We start from the raw sequence: 21990 nt of genomic DNA on the forward strand, positions 1-21990 counted from the left end.
CAATTTTCTTCTCGTAATATAAACTGCTATCAAGCTGTATCTAGGACTACATTTATTTACTTCATCCCATTCCTCCCTTAAAGAAGAATCAAGGCCTCCAAATCAAAGCACTAAATTGCCTCCCCCTCCTATTCCTTTGTCTGTAGGTGGATGTTCTCTGTAATCATTCTGCTTAGACACTAGCCCAGAAATAATCTCAGGCAAGCAAAACACAGATGACTGACTTGTGTAAGATTTGTTGTATTACTTTGATCCGAGTTTCTGCTTTCTTGCACGTTCAGTATTTTAGATGCACAAAACTGAAGGCTTCTTGTCCTTATACCTGGAAAGAGAAGAAAGAGAATCTCTCTACCTATAGGCACAGAAACAGAACGCAGGGCAAAACCAAATTTATTTTCCTTAATTCAATGTTTATTCAGTTTTCTAATCCAACTTTACAATTTTGGGGCAGTAGAGATAAGGCTTGAAGCAGATAATATCAGTGGTATATACGAACTGAACACAAGCCTGTTTTATGTTCTGGGGTCTAATAAACGGTTAGCAAGAGGTCTTTGTCGTAAAGGTCAGAACTGGAAATGGCACAGCTTGCCAGCTGTCAGAGTCAGCAGGCCAGGAAAGCGTGCATCTCTCTCAAGAGTTCAACAGTGAAATGGTTTCATAAAGTAAAATTAAAATGTCACCTAGAACTACTGCAAGCATGAAATGGTTATCTGCGGGTTAAAGTTGCTCTTTAGGAAATGGGCTGGGCTGGTACAAGGCTGTCTGTCATCACGGCCCCAAAAGGTCTTTCTCCCAAATGGTTATCTGTCGCCCCTTAAGGGCGATTCTCGAGATGCCTTGAGAATCAGATAGGTTGCACTTCTGCTTTTTTTTTTTTTTTTTTTTTAACAATAATATTGTGGGAAAGTCATTACAAATTTCTTCACCATAAGTCAGAGCAGCTTAATGAATCTCTAGTTAACTGTTGTATGTCAGTGGTGGTCAATACGCCTTTCCATGCTCCGCTGCAGAAGAGGGATATTGAACTAACAGCGTACAAAGACAGATACTAGATAAACTCTCAGCTGCATTCAGCTACGCTAAAGTATTCCACTAGTTTTCTTGTCCTTTTCATAGATGGCACTCAAATTCACTACATAAATAAATAAAAAATACAAGTGTCAAGAATGAATTGTTACTATGAAAAGCAGCCAGAAAAGCTTATCTGCGTTACAGAAATTTACATCAGTATAAACAAACAACTAGAGAACGCTGTGTGACAGAAGAGCCAATTTGTATCACTGCAAATAGCAATTTGTAGATTGATTTAATGAGCCTGGCTCAAAAATTGGTAGTGATGACAGAGCCTACATTAGGGTAGCCAAGCTAAGGCACTGGGAAGAATTTCTCTTCCATTTTAACATTTAAATCTCGTGTCTTCCAACTACACTTACTTCCATATCAATATTACTGCTATTAGGGCTTGAACAAATTGTCAGTTGAAAAGTGGCTTGCTTTTTTTTTTTTTTTTTAGTTACTTGAAAGCTTAATAATGCTTCGATTTATAATTTGCTTTCAAGGGCAAGAGAACGTTTAAGTTGGAAAATTCTACATTAGTACAATGTTGGTGACTAGCAGCCAATTAAGGACATTCATACTCCATCAGTTCTGAAAAGCAGTTTTTCATTTAGCACAGCAGCAGTTTGCATTTTTAGTGGTTCATTCAGTATTGCCAAACTTAACAAGAACCAAATAGAACAGCTGACGCTATATGCACAGCCTGTCATATGTTCTATAGAAGCAGCCTGTGTAAAGAAAATATATTAAAAATCATTCACTTTAAAGTATTTTACAGGAAGGATCTAGGAGCATTTTTTGCCATCTAACTACTTACTACCCAGACAAAAGCAGCACAATTACATCTCCTAAATACATCGAGATGTAATGGCTTATGTAGTTAAATTCTAGACCACCTTTCATGCTGCAAACCAAATGACGATGCATCGTTAAAATTACTTAATGCTTCTCTAAAACTTAACCCGACCGGTGTCCTGCACTGGTGCCCCCATCTGAGGTACGATGCCTGGTTAATTCTGAGCATTTCTGCAATCTCGCCTTATTGACAGAGTTTGCTGCTGCCCTGAGAAACTACTATCTGTACCTTCTTGGACAGCAGCATCCCAAATACTTTAATAAACAAACATTTGAGTACTGCCATCTTAATGCTGTTAACACTAATAACTTAGGAGTAGAAGCCAGTGAGACTGCATAGCCTCCCCCTTCTCTTTTTCACCGCCAAATCTGTTGTTGCAAGTTATTTCGATTCAGCTTATATACCACTCAACTTCTAAGTCATGAACACTCTCAACCTAAGTAAAACTAATTCAATGAAGTTACCAGAATTATAGCCTCTACTGTTAAAACAATCAAAAAAGAGTTAGAGAGCTCAATTCCTGAATACCGACCAGCACAAGCAGGGAAATTTCTCAGGTAGCGAGTGAGACAGGGTCACACTATCCATTCCGCATGCCATCAGCTTAGGTAAAGCTTTGTCACGTCACAACGAGAAGCACGTCTTATTACACAGATAACGAGCTATCTGACAACTAATTCAATAAACCAATAATTTTATTTTTAGTAAAGCTTAAAAAGCAAATGTCAGCCTTAATTTTTGGAAGACGTAATCAGACATACTGAATTCTAGTGCGTCAACTGTTTATGGCAAGAACTATCAAAGCTTCCCATTGTAGCACTGAAAATCCTTTCTGTAACGCCTCGTTTACATCTTTACCTCTCAGTCTTCACTCATGCTGGCCAAGAAGCAACTGACTGAAAATGATTTAATTTCACAGTGGAGTATATGCCTCCAAACAAGCCATTGCATATGATCACTACTACCTAAAAGAAGAGAGAAAACATTAATTGCATTGTAGAATCGTAGCTTTGCACTGCGTTGGCAATTTAACACTGATGCAGAGCTGGCCTTTGTACTAGACAGGAGCAGATGCAGGAACCAAAACCTAAAAAGTTGCTGGTTTGGGTTTGGTTTTTTTTCTACATTCTCCCTCGATACAGTTAACATCTTGTTTAAAATTCAGTCAGTTTGCAAACTATACCAGAATAAATCTTGTCTGCTCAATTTCTCTGTTCTGTAAGGGCAACTCTGCATACTTATGTATCAATAGAAGCAGTTTTGGTTCACTAACACAAAGTTGGAAAGTAATTTCAGTACAGTGACAGAAACGGCCGATTAATGTGTTCTAAGAATCAACGCTGATAGTTTTGAAAGCTACCAAAACAGTTAAATGGATGCAGTAGGCTTTAAGATACTGTCCTATGCGCAAAGTATAACGTATCAAAGAGCAGTGCTTGCTTCTTTCTGAAGGCATGAGATGGTGAAAGCATGCATGTGGTGGTGCAAATGCTCCAACTGAAGAGGCCAATAATTGATTGTCCAAGAAAAAAACATTCACAAAAGTTTTATTAAAAAAATTCCCCTTTCACCTCAAACAAGTGAAGCTCAAGTTCTGTACTACTAGGTTATGTTTAGAAAAATGAAAATAATACAGTAATTTTTGAAGGCTATACATTGTAAAATCCCGTAAGTCAGCATAAACTTGGACTGTGCAAGCAAATATAGCAAGTATTTCAGATGTCATTTATTTGGTCCATCAGATGTACAGTATAGTAGTAGTATCTGAGTTTACAAAACATCAAATATAAATAACCTGAAACTGTAACAATACACAAAAATTTGCTTCTTACATTGACATACCAGGCAGTACGAGCTGAAAAACTTGAGTAAATTAACAGTTTTACAGTAATGTACATAGTGCCAGTCGAAGTTTAAGAACACTGTTAAAACATGGCACTAATTTGCTTTATTGAATTTTCTTCTTGACTTGTTCAGGGTGTGAAAAATGTTCAGGACTAGGCTAAAAATATTTTTCTTCAAGCAAAAAATAAAAATGTAGTTACTTAAAATCCGGGCATCAGATGATGACCCTTTACTAAACGAGAGTAGTTTTTTCTTTTTCCTATTGAATTATACCTAAAAGGTATTTACACAAAAATAACATGCTTTTTCCATGACTGTTTAAGCAAATACTTATCTGTCAGTATTTATAAACTATGTTTTTACTACATTTAATATATGGAATTAATATGGAAAAACTTCTGAAAGAGTCTATTGAGATGAGAGCTTTATCATCAAGAGAAACAGACACAAATTATTTAAGCCACTGGTTTGGTATTCACTTGGAACAAAGGCCTTAAAATTAGTCTAGTTCTGGACATTTTTCGCATCCCAACACAATATGCTGTTACTGTATTACATTATTTGAATCATTTTGTCAAGGGGCATTTGCATGCTCAGTCTAATGCTATAATTTCATCTTGCTCTTCTGTCTGCTCAGTACGCACTCTCTTTGTACCGACGCACTCTTTATCTTCTAGTTTTCTCTTGCGGCTTTTGTTTTCCATATCATCATCAACATTGCTTGAAGTACCTTCATCTTCAGAATCAACAATCAATAGATCGTCCTGATCTGGAGCTGCAAAAAATATATTTTTAATTCAAATGGATGCTGTAAAGATAGTCTACTCTCAAACCAAGTTTCATATATAAAAATAAGAATGTCTCTAATACAACAAATACATCTTGGAGCATTCTTTATCCATATTCTTTGTCATTCAACTGCAAGGGTATTTTGAATTTCTCTGAAATTGGTATAAAATAGGTTTTTCACATGGTTATTTCCTCTTCACTAGAGGTATGGAAAATATTGCAATAACCCAAAAATACGGAAAATGCATTGGTTGGCATGATTTTTTTTTTTTTTGCGAGTACAAAATAGAAGAATTGCATGCCATCTGCAGCAGTCCTTGAGAAAAGAACTTTTACACACACTGTAGTCTGGCCTCTCCTTTCACTAGTGCATTCAGCAGAACTCGCACCAGAAGCCATGCTCCCTAAGAGAGTACACGCAAAGAGAGGGAGGAGTGGAAGGGTGAGCGGACTTAAAGAGCTAAAGGGTAACGATGGATAATATAAAGAAGGGAAAACAGAACCAAACGTGAACTTTCAAGACATCTAGTGGATTTTGTTTGTTTTGAAGTACAAATTCACTGTAAAAACTAATTTTATGCTAGCTTTTTTAATATAATTTGAAATCAATACCCTTAACACTTAATCTCCCCTGAAACAAGAGGAAGCGGAAGTGACTACATACTTGTGCTCATATCTTTAAATAGGACTATCTGACAGGCAAAGGAACATCATCCAAAAGCGTAAGACAGAACTACAGATATCTAACTTAATGTCACAACAAGTATTCAGATTCATACACTACCCCTATAAAACAGTATGACGTTTCCAGTACGTTAGCTTTCAGTGCCATGTTCATTTGAGTTAAGCTATTTTGAGTAAGTTCAAAGAAACACCCTACATTAGAAAGGTGATAGTACTTCTTCCTGGATAGCAAATACTATGCTTTGCTTGACAGGTGAAAAAATTATTCTGTAGGCAGATAATAAAGACATCTTCTTAAATTAAATTAACAAAATAAAACACGATCAAAGACATCCACAAAGTAATTTTTAATCTGTAGGGAGAAAGTGACAAATTTGGTTGATTCTTTTTTGTCAAGCAATAGTGTGACCATCAGACAGAATGGGTCCAACTTTATTTAAATCACTGTGCAAATGATGCACTTAAGCTGACAGCCCACCAAGCCCTCGAAAATTAAATAATGTAATTCCAAGGTGTATTGGAATGGTACTGTAAACCTTCGTAACGGTACTGTAAACCTTTGTAACAATCTTAAACGTGCGTTTTGTAGCAATTGTGAAAGTGCATTTTTCTATTTAATATTATACACAGAGGCAACTTAAATGCCTTTTATTTCATGTTGGCAAAGTTAAGCCATAAACCTGAAGACAACTATTTTAATTGGACTGCATTACTGAAAGACTATTTTGTTGTATTTAATATTGACTACTGTTGTTTACCTGTTGATGTTGAGGGTTGCGCTCCATCATCACTACCATTGGTAATGTTCTTGGATGTTGGTTCTGATGGTTTAGGGCCAACTTTTTCAGGGGTATCACCAACAACTTCAAATTCTACATCTTTTTCTAGGTCTTCACTGCAGAAAAATCCATATGCTTTTAAACAACCAGGTGAAAATAAAAAACTGTCTTTTGCACAAACTATGTCATTAAGTACTAGAGCACCCTGCAACTATGACAAAATGAGAAAAACATTAAAAAAAGAGGAAAAACTGTTCAGTCCTCCCTTATAATTTATGCTTTCTCTATTCATAAACACTGTTCCACCCAGTGCCATGACTTAAAATGCTTAAGAATGAGAAAAATCATTACCTGAGCTTACCTTTCTTCCTCAGTGTCACATTCCTATTCTCACTGAAAGCTCAATGTATTAATTTACTGTATATAATATGTATATTACTTATCCAGGGTTAAATACCCACACCAGTTATGTCAAAGTGACTCCTATTTGCATTGCTGTATCTGAACACAGGTAGTCAAGCAGGGGATCTACTACCTCTGCAGACTGGGTTGTTTGGGGGTTTTTTGCCATTTTTTATTTTGTTTTGTTCTTTAAACAGCAATTTCTCACTTGTTGGCTGCCCCAAAAGTAAACTTGGTTTTGAACTGTATTTTTTATGTTGCGTAATGACAAATTATTCAAATAAACTTTTTCCAGTTACTGTTGTGAAAAAAAACAAACAAACAAACCAACCCAAACCCACCTAAACTCATAAAGAACAATTCCTCTTTTACCTCTAGATTTTCTTTCTGCAGCTTCATCTTTGAGCTGTATTAATGAATTTAAAATTCTGAGTTGGAAATTCCCTGTGTAACTGTTCTACATACATACACAAAAATCATTATTTCAGAATCCTTACCTATGAAGCACATTGATTAACAGTGTATAGTCCTGGAGGAAATCATCTGCTTGTAGTCGAGTGCCGTTTCGAATTCCAAAGTCTGATAATTTCCTGTGGTTATTTGCTAGAAAAATAGTGAAAAACTGCAATGTATCCAGCTATTTATATAAAGATCCTTTACACCTGAATAAATATGATGAAACAAGTACTCCAGAAGTTTTATGTAGAAACGTAAGATTAACATTTATTAGCTATCTTTAAAGTAAAAACTGACATAAGCATATCAGGAGTTAAAACTACTTACGTTTGACCTATTTACCCCTCATGCATCATGTTCAAGCACTTCACTATTATTACATTTACAAACATTTCGGAGATAATATTTGTATTACAATGGTGCCTACAAGCATCATAAAAAGACCACAATCTAAGAACAAGAAAATGAACAGGACTTGCAAACACAGGAAAATAACTGGTGCACTTTTATAGCTGAACACCTATTCTTGAAAGGAATCCTGACACTCCAGGTGAAAAGTACTTTATACAGGAAAGCTGAACTGGACATGCAGGCTTGCAGACAACACCACTAGCTCTTCTCGAGCCACTTAAATACTTGCAAATCCAGTTCTCTTCTAATATTAGTTTACAGGATGAACACTAAAACATTTGCTATACTTCCATTCTGTCTATCTTGGTTTCCTCCTAGTTTTTATCTACTCTTATCTAAAAAGCTTCAGTATGCATACCTTCTGTTTCTCCTTCTTCTGAAGAGATAAGAATAGTTCCTTTTCCATCATCTATTTGCACATCTGGTGCTACCATAGCAAATTTTTCTTTCACTATCTGAAAAGATGCATACAATTATTTAATCAATAAGTGACTTAAACACACTTAGAAAAGAAAGAACCTTGAATTATGTTGATTTTCTTATCCTGGCTCATTTTCAGGCATCTGCTGAAAGCCTAATTTTATTGTTTTTTTTTTTTTAACTTCCATGAACAAAGTAATTATATTTTTGCTGTCTGAAACATGCAGGTTCAGATACGCTGAGAATTTTTTTAGAATACTTCATAAAATGACAGAATTACAAATCAGTTGTGACTACGCAGCTGTAATGTGTCTACTGAACTATTCAACAGAAATACAAATTTATTTTTTTGCTGTTAGGTATGAATAGGCTTTAAAACCACCAAAAAGTTACAAAATACAAACATTCTTTCACAAGATATACAAGCACAAACGAGCAAGAAGCATATTGGCTAATCTAGGTCTTCTTGTAGCTGAGAGAAATGGAAAATGTAAAGCAAACATAAACAGCTGATTTTCAGTCAAAATATTTTGAACAAAACCCTAACTTTAATAATGCACAGTATTAGAATCAAAATGAAAGCTGTAGCTAATATTCAAGATTTACCTTATCCTGGAGTGTTAACACAGTAACTTTGTGTACATTAAGTTTCACAGTCACTTCTGGCTTACTTGCACATACATAACAGTTAGGATTTGGTGGATCCAAAGCACAAGGAACCAATAGCTTCTTTCTGGGATTTGGCTGCTTGTTCAGAAAAATCTTGGGGACAGACAAAAATAAAACAAGTTATTCTGTAAGTAACAGCACTCATAAAACCCATTTTCCTACAGATTTATTCTCTTAGTCTCACAGGTTGTCCTGTTCCTAATCCTCTTTGACATGTCTGCTGAACAGGAGAAAGTGCGTATTACAGCCAGTTCGCAACAACACGGGCGCTGACTGACCAGCTGTTGCCAAATAGAATTGTAACATGAAACAACCATGTTTCACGTGATGTCAGTCTGGTTCTCTCTCCTATCCAGCAGCCAATTTTCATTAAATCAGAGGAATTTAATAATCCTTGAGACTTCCACTTCTCTTTTCATTGTGGCTGAAAGTTCCCAGCACATTCAGAATCCAGTGAAGCAACAAGAAGCGAGAGACAGCAAAACTGCACAACAGTCAAAGCAGGTTAAATGTGACTTTTAAACAAATAATAAATAACAAGAAAGTAAAAGTATCTTATTCCCACTTACCGTTCTACACTGATCTATTTTTCCTGATAAAATCTTCAAACCCTCCAGCACTATCAGACCAGCTATTACTGCATTAGTAGTAGCTATAGCTGGGATAATATTTCCTGCCATTGCTGCAAAATAAGCAAGAGTATGCAGATTTTTAACAGTAGCTGAAAATGAGAAGTTTAGATTATTATTTAAATAAAACAATGTTATATTTTATCCTTACACTTGATATCAAATCTGCTCTTCATATTCATACTGAAAACATGCATCCTGAGGTTGGCAGCAGAAGTGACAAAATCCATTGCAGAAGGGTCATCCTGACAAGAAGTTAATACAAAAAATATTTTAAAAACAGATTACGCATTGGAAAACGTTTGCAACAGTTAGTTGGTTCCTAAAACCTTAAAAACAGAAAGTTAAAAAAAAAGTCTGTGCAATATTCCATTTCAAAGTCAATAGATTTCCTCTTTCAGATGGTATGTTTAGACAGAGCAGTAATACGTTAAATACACGTGTTTAGAACTTGTACTTAGTATTTTAGTAGTGAATTAGTGTATTAGTATTAATAAAATGCCTTGTACGTTCAAAATAATGTCTAAATCCTAATCTTACAATGTTTTATGCTCAGTTTCAAAAACTGGTGTTTTAGAAAGAAGTATTTTTACTATCTGTTGTAATACTATTTTACTATTTTGTCCCCCCTCTATTTACAAACTATTTTTTTTTTTTCTTATGACAAATGACTGCAGGAAGATCACACTGTCTCTGGTGCTAAAAGCAAAAATTATTTTCTTGTTTTTCTTCAGCAAAACCCATAATATATCACATACCTATCACCAGAGCTAATTACTGTGTATAACTCAGTAGAACTCTAGCTACAAACCACTGTATGAGAGCATGTTTTAGAGAAAGCTAAAAAGGAGAAAATGAAGTTGCATTATTGAAATATTTTCAAAAATCAAAATATGACAAATACTTCTGAATTTGTGCTTTTTAAAGTTGGCAAATTAAGTTATTTTACATCACAATAGTTAATCCTTACACTCAGTGAGTTACAAAATACAGAGTGTTTAAAGTATGTTTGTTTACATATGGAAAGTGCTTTCAGTGAGGTGCCAGACATTTTTATTCTAAGTAGTACTATTCTGGAATGAAACTGAATGAGTCCAATTAATATTTGTACTACATATGTAGAGTGTAACTGGTTCTTATGTATTTGGCAAACTAACCTTATCCCATATAAGCTCTGCTCCATCACCCTTCTCAGCCAGGTGAAGTCTCAGGGTTTCAACACTCTTTGAAAATAAGTGTGCATAGCTCTTGACATCGAGAACCTGCTGATCCTTCAAGATTGCAGAGGATTCATTTTGTTGGTCAGATATGTTTTTCTCTTTGGGAAAAGAAAAAGAAAAAGATCAGGAATACTTCTAAAACCCACAGAAGTTCTCTCAAAGAGCTCAGAATTTTCCAATTTCAGCAAAATTAAATATTTTCTAAGTTGAAGAACAGTATCCTTAAACTACAGTAGCCCCAACATTTTACAACAAATCTGCATTCAAAATGGCAGCTATAGCTCTAGTTATATTAATTGCCTAGACATGCACAAATTACAGCAAATGTAAATTTTCAGCAAAACTCAGCTTTCAGAGATAAATGTATCAGTGCTTATGGTAAGGTCTCCTAGAATGAGCTGACATGTAATTTTGTGAAATGTGAATTTTCTACAGCCAATACTGAGTATCTAAAATAACAATTGTGAAACAGTTTTAGAAAAAATGTTTTCTATATAGAGAAAAATTTAAAATCTTCAGGAATTGCAAAGAATTAATATATGTTCATTATCAGTACTCAACTGTGACAGTGAGAAAATGTACATATCACAGAGATGCATTAACAAACAGTGAGTATGACTTACAAACATACAGTGGGAGGAGGGACAGTTACCTTGATTTTGCACCTCAGCCCAGTCCAGTGGCACTGGAGGCTTTCTTTTCCTCCACAGCTTATCCATTGTCAGCAGATATCTAATGTCATCTTTGAAAAGCTAGGAAACAGTAAAAAAAAAATAAAATAAAATGAAGGGGGGGAGGGAAGACATACTTTATTTTTACATCTGCTGTGAAATTGAAATATCAGTATTAGATTTATGAGGTTTTGCTTTTCTCCTGGAAAATATTTTCAACCACATAAATGAAAATCAAACTCTGCAGGAAAAAAAACAGATTAGAAAAACTTCTTATTGCCCATTCTCTAACACTTATCGCATAAAGCAGACACAGCTCTGATTAATGTGAGGGGGGAGTAAAGTAAAAATCAAGAAACAATAGTCCAAGCAGTGGGTTCGTGTGCCTACTGAAGCCATCACTACAGCTCTTTGTATACTCCCTGAGACAGTTACCTACATGCCAAAGAATTTCGAAAGTGAAGTTACTACTACCTATCAACATTACATTCCATATTTATTTCCTCTATTTATCCAGTGTCAGCAACTATTTAGAAGGAAAACTCCTAAACCAGTCTGTATTTTCTTATGCCAGAGCCTGATTATACACAGAAGATGACTGACAGCCTTTGGGTCCTCAGATTGGTTCTGATTATGCCCAGTGAAACTCCTACAGAATTCGAGTTTACCTTTTCATATTAAAAGTAATTCAAATTAAGTTTTCTTCTGTACAGTATCGACAAGCTGCTGAAGCCATCTGTACAGACGCAGATGGAATGCCATAAAACAAGCAAGTGTTGTAAAAGAGCAACACTACAGCAAAACTGGTGGAAGTTATAACATAATTGCATAACTGACGGCTAGCATTAAGTGTCCAAACTGTGTTTTGACCTAACTTTAGAGCACCTCATACACTTCAAATAAAGACATTTATTGGGGGTAAAGAAGATACCTTAGTAAAAAGTTTAACTGGATCGTATCCAGTTGATTTAGCCCACTCCTTAGTTGAAACACGTTTAATCTCACCATCTTCATTGGATGCTCGTGCTCTGGCTTCTGCTTCTGCTGGCTCCCCTATTAATGAAGTATTAAGCAATATTTTAATTAAAAAAAAGGAAAATCACATCCAAATATTTCCTCTAGAGTCAATAACCAAAATTATGCAGGGACCATAAAATGGCTTTACTGTACCCAAGAAAAGCTGAATTAGACACAGCGCAACTACTCCTGTTTGCTTCTGCAATTGCAACTCACTAATGTAACTTAATGTCACTTAATTCCTTTATTGGCAGAAACAGCGAACAATTGTTTCCTATTCATTTTCTCCACATAATGTTGCAATTTCATAAATCTCTAACCATCCCGTTTTACTCGTTTCTTTTCCTGGCTGAAGAGTCTTAGTTTGGTTAGAACTTCAACACAAAAAAAAAAAAAAAAAAAAAATCAGCTTCCTACCTCTGGTTATTCCTATACAAAAAAATTCCACGCATACAGATGCTATTAATTTTGTATTTCTTTCCCAGTCACATCCAGCAATTGCCATCGTGATTCCTAATAAGCAGCAGGTTGATGTTTTCATAAAACTATCTACTAACATCTTGACTGAATGAGAAAAATCAACTCAGAGACCATCACTTTATATGTAAATCGGTGAACGTCTCCCCGCTTTCACCAACGCATCATTTGCATAATTTCATATTTATCTGCACCAAATCTACCTAAGGTCTATGCCCAGTCATTCTGTACTGTGACGCTTTCTACTACTTTTTGCAGTTAGTCCTCATCTTTATTATTCTGAGTGACTTTGCTTAATCATGCATGCTGAACAGCACCGGTCCCATCCCCAATCGGAGACACTCCTCTAATCACCATTTATCTCTATCATTTAAGTAGTTTATCCACTTCAGGATCTTCATCCTTTTTTCTCCCCATGGCTGCTTAGCTCCTTCAGGTTCCTCACAAAAAGTTGTTGAGTGCCCCCTGCAGATTCAAAACAGCATAAACCAGATATGCTTGTCCACAGGTCTGCCGATTCCTTCAAAGGACCTGCAGAGCCATGCAAGGCCCTTCCCTTTACAAAGGCTGCACTGACTCTTCCCTGATACACCACATATGTCCACCGATTCTAAACAGCATTATCGCTACGGACAGTTTGCTCACTACAGACATGAGGCTACAGCCCAGGCCTTCCTATAATTGCCCTGGTATCTTTGTTTAAAGAAGTGGCATTGTGTCTGCTACTTTCCAAGTATTCCAGCAGCCGTTGTTTTAAGTGAGTTTATACACCACTCTTTTTAAGACCCAGCTATTTCATTCTATACTTCCTGTAGGAACAACCTGTCGGGTGATCACTATCTGAAGGTCAGAGAATCTGAAGAGTCGGAGGATCCTCTAAGCTCCCTCTCCCAAGTCCATTCATCTATCAAAGGATCCAAAAGAAGCAACAAACAATGATGCTTATTCACCTTCACAGTAACTACGGTTACCGTTCTTACAGAAAAATACTGAATAGCTACAAAAACATCACTGAAAATGGGCATATTTCCTATGTAGATTAACGCTGAAGTGTTTTAGGCTAGAAGAGTACAAACACAACCCCTGTATTTCTTTGCAATCCCTCAGATAGGAGCAGAAAATGCAGAGTGACTACAAATATCGCTCAGTTCTCAGTCCTCAGTTCAAAAGACAAGCCTCCTAATTGCAGGGAATGAAGTGCTCCATCAGATCCAAATCTACAGGGGAAAAAAGGCCACCCTCTGAAGATCAGTTATATTTAATCCATACTTCAAGCTCACTTTCCACTTCAAGTTTCTGTGCACATGAGGAAAACTGTTTGCTGCAGAGGGAACAAGAGTCTCCAAATGGATACAAACCTGTTCATCTAAATCATATATCTTACACCTGGATGTGTTAACTGGAGCTTTATGATTAGCAAGTGCATTGATGGTGTTCCTCACAGCTGTTCTACCCACACTATCTGAGAACAACTAGTGAATGCCAGTGACCCATCTTACACTGTATTAAAAAGTTTTCACAACAGCTGAAGTAATCGTTTCAATAATGTTTTAGGCTGCCCACAAGGGCCACAGTTGTGACAGGTGAAACTACTACACTGTTGTCATTTTGAAGATTATTTTTTGCAACATTCTCCATGCAAAAACCTCTGGTATGCACTATGCATCAAGTTAACTAAAAAACACCGAAATTGTTTCAAATATCTAATAAGCAGCAGTATGAGGGAACTAAATTATGCACCGTGTACATGAAGTTCTGTGAGGGAAACTACTGTTAACACACCCCAAACACTTGTTGTCCAAGGGTACAGTAAATGGAATCCTCTTAAAAGAAAATGGAGCTGAACTCTGTAACCTTAAGAAAAGTACAGAAACAAGTCATAATCTCTGAAATAGAACATTTCAGTAGCAGGGTAAGCTACCAGTTTATATCACACTCACAGGCAGCTTCAGGATCAGCTCTGTCAGGAGAGACTTCTTGATCAGCATCTTCTTCTCCAAACAACTGGCTACATAATAATGAAGAACAACAACACAACACTAGAATTTCATCATATCTGGTTAAAGACTGAAATATTTGCTAATGGATATATATCCACTTCAGAATTCTTGCTATCAGAGTGCCACTTCATACATTTTTTTTTAAATTGTTGGGATTCATCACACGTGGATTTCACACTGACAACGCAAAACGTCCAATACAAAAATGAATTTAGCAAAACGGTTCTGTATAACTCAATAGTTCACCTAGCCTTATATTTATACTGCAGTACTGTATGCATTGCTTATAACCCTCCAAGATCCCAGCAAACTTTACATCTGTTAATACATGCACTAAACTGAAAAATGTGTTAACTTCACACAAAGGTGAAGAATAAGGTAACCTCAACCTACACTGCTGTGCCAAACTACTCTGCCAGATTTTCTGTGATATTAGAGCAAGGCCTAAGTACTAACCAACCTTTCATCTTTACATTAAAAGAAAAAAAAAAACATCCAAAAAAACCACCCCAAAACCCAGAACTGGAGGTTTTCGCTATAATCCACATTCATTTAAAAAAAAACAAAACAAAAACAAACCCAAAAACCAACAACAAACACCAAAAAAAGAGTCTGTGTCCACTTTATTTCTGCCTGTAGGTTTAGAAACCAGAAGAGTGAGCCATAGTACCCATTTTCTGTTTTAAAAAAAATCACTTACTTGAACAAATACTTAGCCCACACAATGCAATGGATAGGTTCCGATGGCGTATTTCGGATTGTGCAGCCTGGAAAAGTCTTCTGGGTTGGTTTAGGATGACATTCATAACATTCTGTCACTCCCTGGTGAAAAGTGAAATATTTGCTTGTCACACTGTGAGGGCTACTGATAGTATATGCTATTACCAGATGAACTGTAACTGTATCTCAAAACACCCAACTCCCTGTTGTCTAAAATAGCCAATGATTTAAACTTAAAGCGACAAGAGTAATACGCAACCTAACCTTTTTAATAACTGTTACTTGTCCAAGGTAGCCTGCAGTTCCACTCTCTATAAGAGGAACATCAGCAGCCAGACACATCCTGTTCACATGGTTACGGGCAGCTGCAAATCAAGAGTTTTTAAAGAAAAACTTTAATAATTAGAAAAATAAAGTTTTACTTCTCCAAATTCAAACTAGCCGTCTATGCAAACATTGATCCTTAATCTGCCTTATTTCATTATAGAGCCTTTTTCACAAAGTCAATTTTCCAATTAACACAAAATACATCGACACTATTAAATACAACAAACTCAACTGAAGAAAGTTACACATGTACACACAATACTTATCAGTTCCCATAAAGCAACAACATAGCAGTTAATGTTTACTTTCAAGACCCCTGTAAAAGCACTAACTACCCTTTCAAGTTTCTAGTAAAGCACACGAGCATTAGTGAAACTACAGATGGGTTAAGAGGATACTTGTTATTTAACTGACATTGCAGAAGTACTAAGAGTAGAACACATTACAGTTCTGTTTCTATGAACAAGCAACAGTATTTTCATCTCCAATATAAAATCATAGTGAAAACTTCACCTCTGTTATCCAGAGCATTCATAACCAACGTAAACTGGCGGAAGAACTCTACGTTATAGTCAGGGCTACAGAAAAGAAAAACAATACTCAAAATGGCATATCAAAGTTGTTGGTTATTACACCACAACAGAAACTATACACATGCAAAGGGTGGACTGATGTTCGTGTGACAAATTACACGTATTATAAATTTACCGCTAGCCTTTAACTGCCCCATTTGTCTTCTGCCCATTTTAAAGCTGGGTGAAAGCATGAATTTTATGCTGCTGGAAGGACGCTATTGCAATTAGTACGAATTTGACCAATGGCACAGGCAGACAACGAAAAAGTGATTATACTGCTCTGACCTAATGAGTAAATTGGCTGAGCTGTGGGTAACTGACCTTAAAAACCATCAGCTGAGGCTAAAACATGCACACTGTAATTACCATAGCTCATCAGACTGTTGATAATTCATTATATATCACATACTCTGATAGCTCAATTGGTTTTGATCGTGCCTCCATACCCTTAGGAGCCAAGACATGGGATTTTAAAATCTTGACACTTTAGTATCCTTAAATTGCATTTTTTCTGATTTAAAGAAGAAGGTGGCAAAGAAGAGACAGTAAAGAAGAAACAGGATTAACGGTTTTACAGTTTCAGGAAAAGGATGCAATGAGTCAGTGTCTCAGTGGCTAACAGCAACATTAAGAGTTCAAACTTTAATATTACAGAATATAAATTTTTAAGAAACTGGACAAATATAAATTAAAACATGGGAAACAGCTAATGAAAATCTACATAATCTTGTACTCATTGGTTATGGATCATAAAGACTAAATTTTAACAGTTTTGGGCATATATAAATGGTTCTCAGTTACCTACACACACACAGGACTTCATTTCTTTAATCATGGACTCAATATTCACATTTATTTTAGCCGAATTATTGCTCAAGACATCAGGGCATCCTTACAGTGTAGAAACGTATATAGTAAATGTTGCTAATAAAATGAAAAACAGACAAAAGCAAATGACTACATCTTACTACCAGAGCTTGAAAAAAACTCATGCAAAATCCACACTCCTACTCAGGTGCATGGTAGTCTCATTTACAGCTATTTCTTCTTACTGCAGTAGCTTTGTAGAATATCTTAAAGCACACCACCGTAGCATTTAAATAACACAGTACTTGCAAATCAAAACATGTAATTAGAGCTTAAAAACAAACATACTTCATGATGCTATCATGGTAAGCTATAATATTAGCTTCTGGATAAAACTGTAACACGCTTTCCTTGGCAACCTAGAAATAAAAAAAAAAACAAAAACAAAAAAACCACTTATTATTTCTTCCTTCCTTCTAAAGATAGACTCAATACCAGTTGAGTATCAAGTAAGTTGACTACCTTAAGAGATTTAAATACTTTTATAATGAAACGTTGTGGATAGCCATGATCAACCAACCAACACTTACCTCTTCACAGTAGAAACAAAATTGTGACATGTTTCTAACACTGTCCATAAAATAATACTGAGTAAGTAAGACTTGAGCTTTGACTTTTTCCTCACCTGTGATTTTGATCTTCCAACATGTTTCTTTTGAAACAAAAACTGCCTGTTGAGATTGCTGACATCAATAGTATCCAAATCAATCTATAAACACACAAGAGACAGCTGTTTCACTTTTACAGAAATAAAAGGAACAAAATCATTAACAGGGTTTGAAGCCAATGCGATTGACCAAAGTGCATAAACTTGACAGACCCCTTTTCGGACCTGCATACAGGTGTTACGTCTGCACTACAGCAATTGTAGAGGCGCAAGTGATCACCTAATCATCTTCAGGAATCCATACATTTTAAATAATTACTAACGATGGAACCATACGTCAAAAATTAAGGGCTACATGACAACAAGCTTTCCGAAGCAAGAGTCCCCGCTAAAAACGCACATGAATTTTGAGATACATATGCACAGTAGTTAATAGAAAGTCAATAACTGATTGTCCTATTTACCGTAGGATAAAGATTTTAGTGAGAATTCATCAGGAGCACAGCATACAAACTCAGAGGAGATACTGCAGAAATCGGTCTGGATAGGTCCAGTCAGACTCTACACGGGACTAACCACCCTGAACGCTGGCTCTGTACCACGCTTCCCCAAGGTCCAAGAAAGGCCACTCAGCAAACTAATTAGTACTTCTACTTTGTATTTGAACATCGCTTTGAGCAACTGAATCAGTAAACTGAGGGCTGCATTGTCATCTAATTCATACGCTGCAGGGCAAAACCTTTTACTGTTTGTCACCAGGACTAACTGCTTAAGTGCATATTAAAAAATTATGAAGTCTACTTACAAAAAAAAAAATCCAATCACACAATCAAGATGTTTAAAAAGATACACCAGAGAACACCTGTGATGTACAACCTCAAAAGATGCCATGACTGTAATTCCCTGAACAGCCGTGTTTCTATTTATTAATATATGCACATGAACATCAGCATTTCCGATGTCTTTACCCCCACCACAAAAATTAAGAAGACTTAATTAGAACTTTGACAAGATTTATTCCTACCTTTGTTGCCACGACTTTTCCTTTAATTAAACAGCTTCTCTTTTTAGAACTCCTCTCTTGTCCCTAACATTTTTAACTAGGAGGGGAGAGAGACAATTTTTCTAAGCCTCAGAGATATTTCTCCCAAATTCCCATAGACAATGCTGACATACTCAACAGAGTCATGCTTTCAGCTACGTGGAGAGTACTATCAGACTGACTGTGCAGTGCGAAGTTTAAACATGACCTACTGAGGGTGTTCTCATACGCTTTTAATTTTATGAACCAAATTTGAATAACGAAAAAGTATGCCACACACTTCTCACCGAAGATCCTTTGCATGCGAGATCCAAGCTCCAAGATTAAACTTCCTGTTTTCTGAAGGGAATATTTTTAATTTAAGGATTAAGTTTTAATATACTAAGAACTGTAATGCCTGAAGAGTTTTATTTAAACACTCAATAAAAGCACCTGTGGATATGGAGCAAACAGAAAATATACAGCGTTTTAGAAATATATTATAAAGCAGACTGTTAATCTTTATTACCCATAGTATCCTAGTAACTACCCATGGTCTTGTATCTTTTCATGAAAATGGTATTTGCACAAAAACATTTCTGCCTCCTTTCCTAAGACGCACTCAGAAAGCTTGCTTAGTCTGAAGCCAAAAAGCCTGAGAACCTCAAGTGAAAATACTTAAGTGCATAATTCTGTTAAAACTTCCACTACCCAGAAAGCTTTTAGTATTTTAACTGGAGATGATAAGTGACATCAGCTACAACTGAAAACACTACTACCAAGACCAAAAGAAGCAATGGAAGTTTTTCTCCAAAGAGAATACTTGAGACCATTAGACCTCAACAGAAGCTTCAACCTAGCTAAGAATGATCAGAATGTAACAGTTCTCTTATTAAGATAACTTTTTCACTGCTCCCAGTTTTGTAAGTTAGAAGGAAAGGCCTCAGAACTTCCTAAGAATGTATATTCATGTTCTTAATTCAGAGTTGGATTTTGAGTAATTTGATTTTGTTCTTCATTCACGAGGACAACGGCACTACTTTTCAACAAAGTATACGTAATGAAATCACATATTTGTGATTTGTCTGGTATTCAAAACTACTAGATATTTTTTTAGTATTAATATTTTGATTTTAAAAATATTTCACAACTTATAAAAATAAAAAGCATTTTCAGGTGTTCAAGTTTATTATATTTAATAACCAAGGAAAACCCTCAACAATATCACAAACGTTGACAAAAGCAATTTAGTCTCCTAATAGCAAATTTTCTCTTTACGTAACAATTCTCTTTTTGCTCTCGCCTTGTCTTTTGCCCACCCACTCCATATGTTATCAGAACGTTACTGTCTTGCATAAAACACTGCCAATGATATTTTTAAATGAAGGTGGCCCTGATCCAACATGTACTTAAGTTAATGGAGCCCAACCAAGTCGGTCCTGAAAGACAATAAAAAAAAAATCAAACTATAATAAGTGAAACAATAAGCATACCTCAGTGAGATTTATGCCTAATGACTAACTGGAAAATCAGGAGATATTAAACTCTTTCTATTATAATGGACTGCAGAAGTACACAAATGACATAGTAAGGTAGGAAAAAAAAAAAAAAAAAAAAAGAGGGGAAAAAGCAGTGCAGAAAATGTAGGCTTCCACTCTTCTGCATATGTTTACTTCACCGGTACAATGTTAGAATTGGATAGGCTCTCAGTGGCAGACTCAAATCAAAGGGAACTTGGAATTACACTTAAGCATATCCTACAAGTTTTAAAAAGTATTTCAGTAGAAAGGCCTGAGTTGTACGAATAACAGGGCAAACCAGTAGCTGTACTCTTCTACGAGCTGATGTAGTTTTAGATAAAAGCTGTTTCTAATATGCTCTGCTCAACAAGTCTGACTGTAAAACCAAACTTCTTACAACTCGTCACACAAAGCTCTCAGATGTGACTCCTGGCCAGGCACATGCAAGTGAAAACGTATTCAAGGAAACAGACCTGTGCTCTAGCTGGATTTGTATTCCCGTGATTTCTTAAAACCATATGCTTTTCGTAACTACAGTAAGAAATTAATGAAGGTGTGCAACCTAGGTAATCAGAGTTTTGGTAACAGCATTTCTCACTATCCCGTTTTCACTACCACCCTCTCAGTTCTGCTTTCCTACACACTATCAGAGATTAGTATCAGGAAGCAAAAGTGAAAGCAACAGCCCGCGGGAAGCTATCGTGACCGAACTTCGAAGACTGACAGTTTTGCAACTCAGTATTTAAAAATACAGTTCACCTCCCACGTATTTTGTTTTTCGCTGCAATCCACCACCGGACCATTATCCGCAGCACTAGCACAGGCGGCATTAGGCAAAACTCGGACTTCACCGAGCACTCCCTGGGCAGCGAACATGGCACGCCGCTCTTTCCCAGCAGGTTTCACCTACGGGCCCCCCCGGAGGGGCGCAGCCGCTCCTCCGCCGAGCGACGGCCGGCCCCGCCGCTGCCCCGGGCGCGGCGGCCCGACCTCCGGCGGGAAGACCGCCCTCTCCCCCTTCCCGGCGCTCGCTCCGGCGGGGAGCCCGGGCGCGGCGGCCCCGCCGCCCGGGACGGCCCCGCCTGAGGCGGCTGGCGCCCGCAGGCCGCAGCCCCTTTGTGGCGGAGCCCGTCCCCCGGCGGCAGGGGCGGCGCGGCGCGGCGGCCTCGCCCGGCGGCTTTGGCGGGCCGGGAGCAGTTTGAAAACACGCAGACAATGCGGCTGCCGGGAGGGGCCGCGCCGCCACAGCGCCCCCGCGCCCGCCGCCGCCCCGGCCCCCGCTGGCCCCCGCCCCGCTCCCGCCTCCCCCTCCCCCCCCCGCCACGGCCCCGGGCGCGCCGCCGCCCCCTCATCCGCCCCGGCCTCCGCCCCGGCCGCGGCCCCGGCCCGCACCACGTCGATGTTGCTGAAGCCGGTGAGCACCAGGTCCTTGAGGAGCTCGCAGCCGATGCCGCCGGCTCCCACCACCAAGAGCCGCGCCTGGGCCACGGCCTCCGCCAGCTCGCTGCGCAAGGGGCCCGACACCGGCACCGACACCGGCACCGGCACCGACATGACGGCGGGCGAACAACGGCGGCGGGCAGGGAGCGACTCCGCGCGCCTCTCCTCAGCCGGGCCGCACTCCGGACAGCGAGCCCGGGCGAGACCAGAGCGGCGGCCGCCCGCCTCGCCCGCAGCGCCCCCTGCCGGCGGGGAGGGCCTCGGCCCGCTCCCGCGCACCGCCGGGCCAGGCGGCGGCGGGGCCGGAGCTCGGGCGGGACGGGGCGGACCGAGCCCCGGTTCGAGCCCCGCGCCCGCCGCGGCCCGGGCCCGCCTCGGCGGGGGGCTGCCTGCGGCGCTGTGGGAAAGGCGGCCCTCGCCTCTCTGCTGCAGCCGTCGGTGCAGCCAGGGCTCGGCCACAAACCGTGCTCTCTGGGCTACCTGCCACAGCCGGGGAAAAGAGCGGGCCGAGCCCCCGCGGGGAGCGCTGGCA

General features: G+C 38.4%; 1 protein-coding gene across 4 annotated transcripts; it reads right to left on the reverse strand.

Annotated features, from left to right (window-relative positions):
• Positions 1 to 3443: 3443 nt before the first annotated feature.
• On the reverse strand, positions 3444 to 21685 carry UBA2 (ubiquitin like modifier activating enzyme 2). Of its 4 annotated transcripts, none has more exons than XM_087738826.1 (17): positions 21411 to 21685; positions 17496 to 17579; positions 17159 to 17229; positions 15942 to 16006; positions 15366 to 15466; positions 15082 to 15203; positions 14322 to 14389; positions 11819 to 11940; positions 10869 to 10968; positions 10154 to 10314; positions 9148 to 9241; positions 8937 to 9049; positions 8305 to 8460; positions 7637 to 7733; positions 6909 to 7014; positions 5989 to 6125; positions 3444 to 4532 (listed from the first exon to the last, which is right to left on the reverse strand). In XM_087738826.1, the coding sequence occupies exons 1-17, from the start codon at positions 21570 to 21572 to the stop codon at positions 4351 to 4353; spliced, it is 1941 nt and encodes a 646-aa protein (XP_087594952.1). In that variant the 5' UTR covers positions 21573 to 21685; the 3' UTR covers positions 3444 to 4350. The 4 variants fall into 4 exon arrangements, with proteins under 4 accessions (XP_087594952.1, XP_009464052.1, XP_087594953.1 ...); XM_009465777.2 differs by lacking the exon at positions 21411 to 21685 and adding an exon at positions 20778 to 21269; XM_087738827.1 differs by lacking the exon at positions 21411 to 21685 and adding an exon at positions 18807 to 20076.
• Positions 21686 to 21990: the final 305 nt, after the last annotated feature.

Source organism: Nipponia nippon, unplaced genomic scaffold (genome assembly GCF_047370975.1).
Source record: "Nipponia nippon isolate SJK-2023a ecotype South Korea unplaced genomic scaffold, ASM4737097v1 scaffold_7, whole genome shotgun sequence".
NCBI classification, from domain to species: Eukaryota; Metazoa; Chordata; class Aves; order Pelecaniformes; family Threskiornithidae; genus Nipponia; species Nipponia nippon.

Excerpts from the sequence above, each read along its gene's own strand:
- UBA2 (XM_087738826.1), bottom strand. The coding sequence starts at position 21,572 with ATGTCGGTGCCGGTGCCGGTGTCGGTGCCGGTGTCGGGCCCCTTGCGC. Across the intron at positions 14,390-15,081 it reads TGGGCTAAGTATTTGTTCAA|CCAGTTGTTTGGAGAAGAAG; the intron begins GTAAGTGATTTT and ends ATTATTATGTAG. Across the intron at positions 10,315-10,868 it reads GGCTGAGGTGCAAAATCAAG|AGAAAAACATATCTGACCAA; the intron begins GTAACTGTCCCT and ends CTTTTCCCAAAG.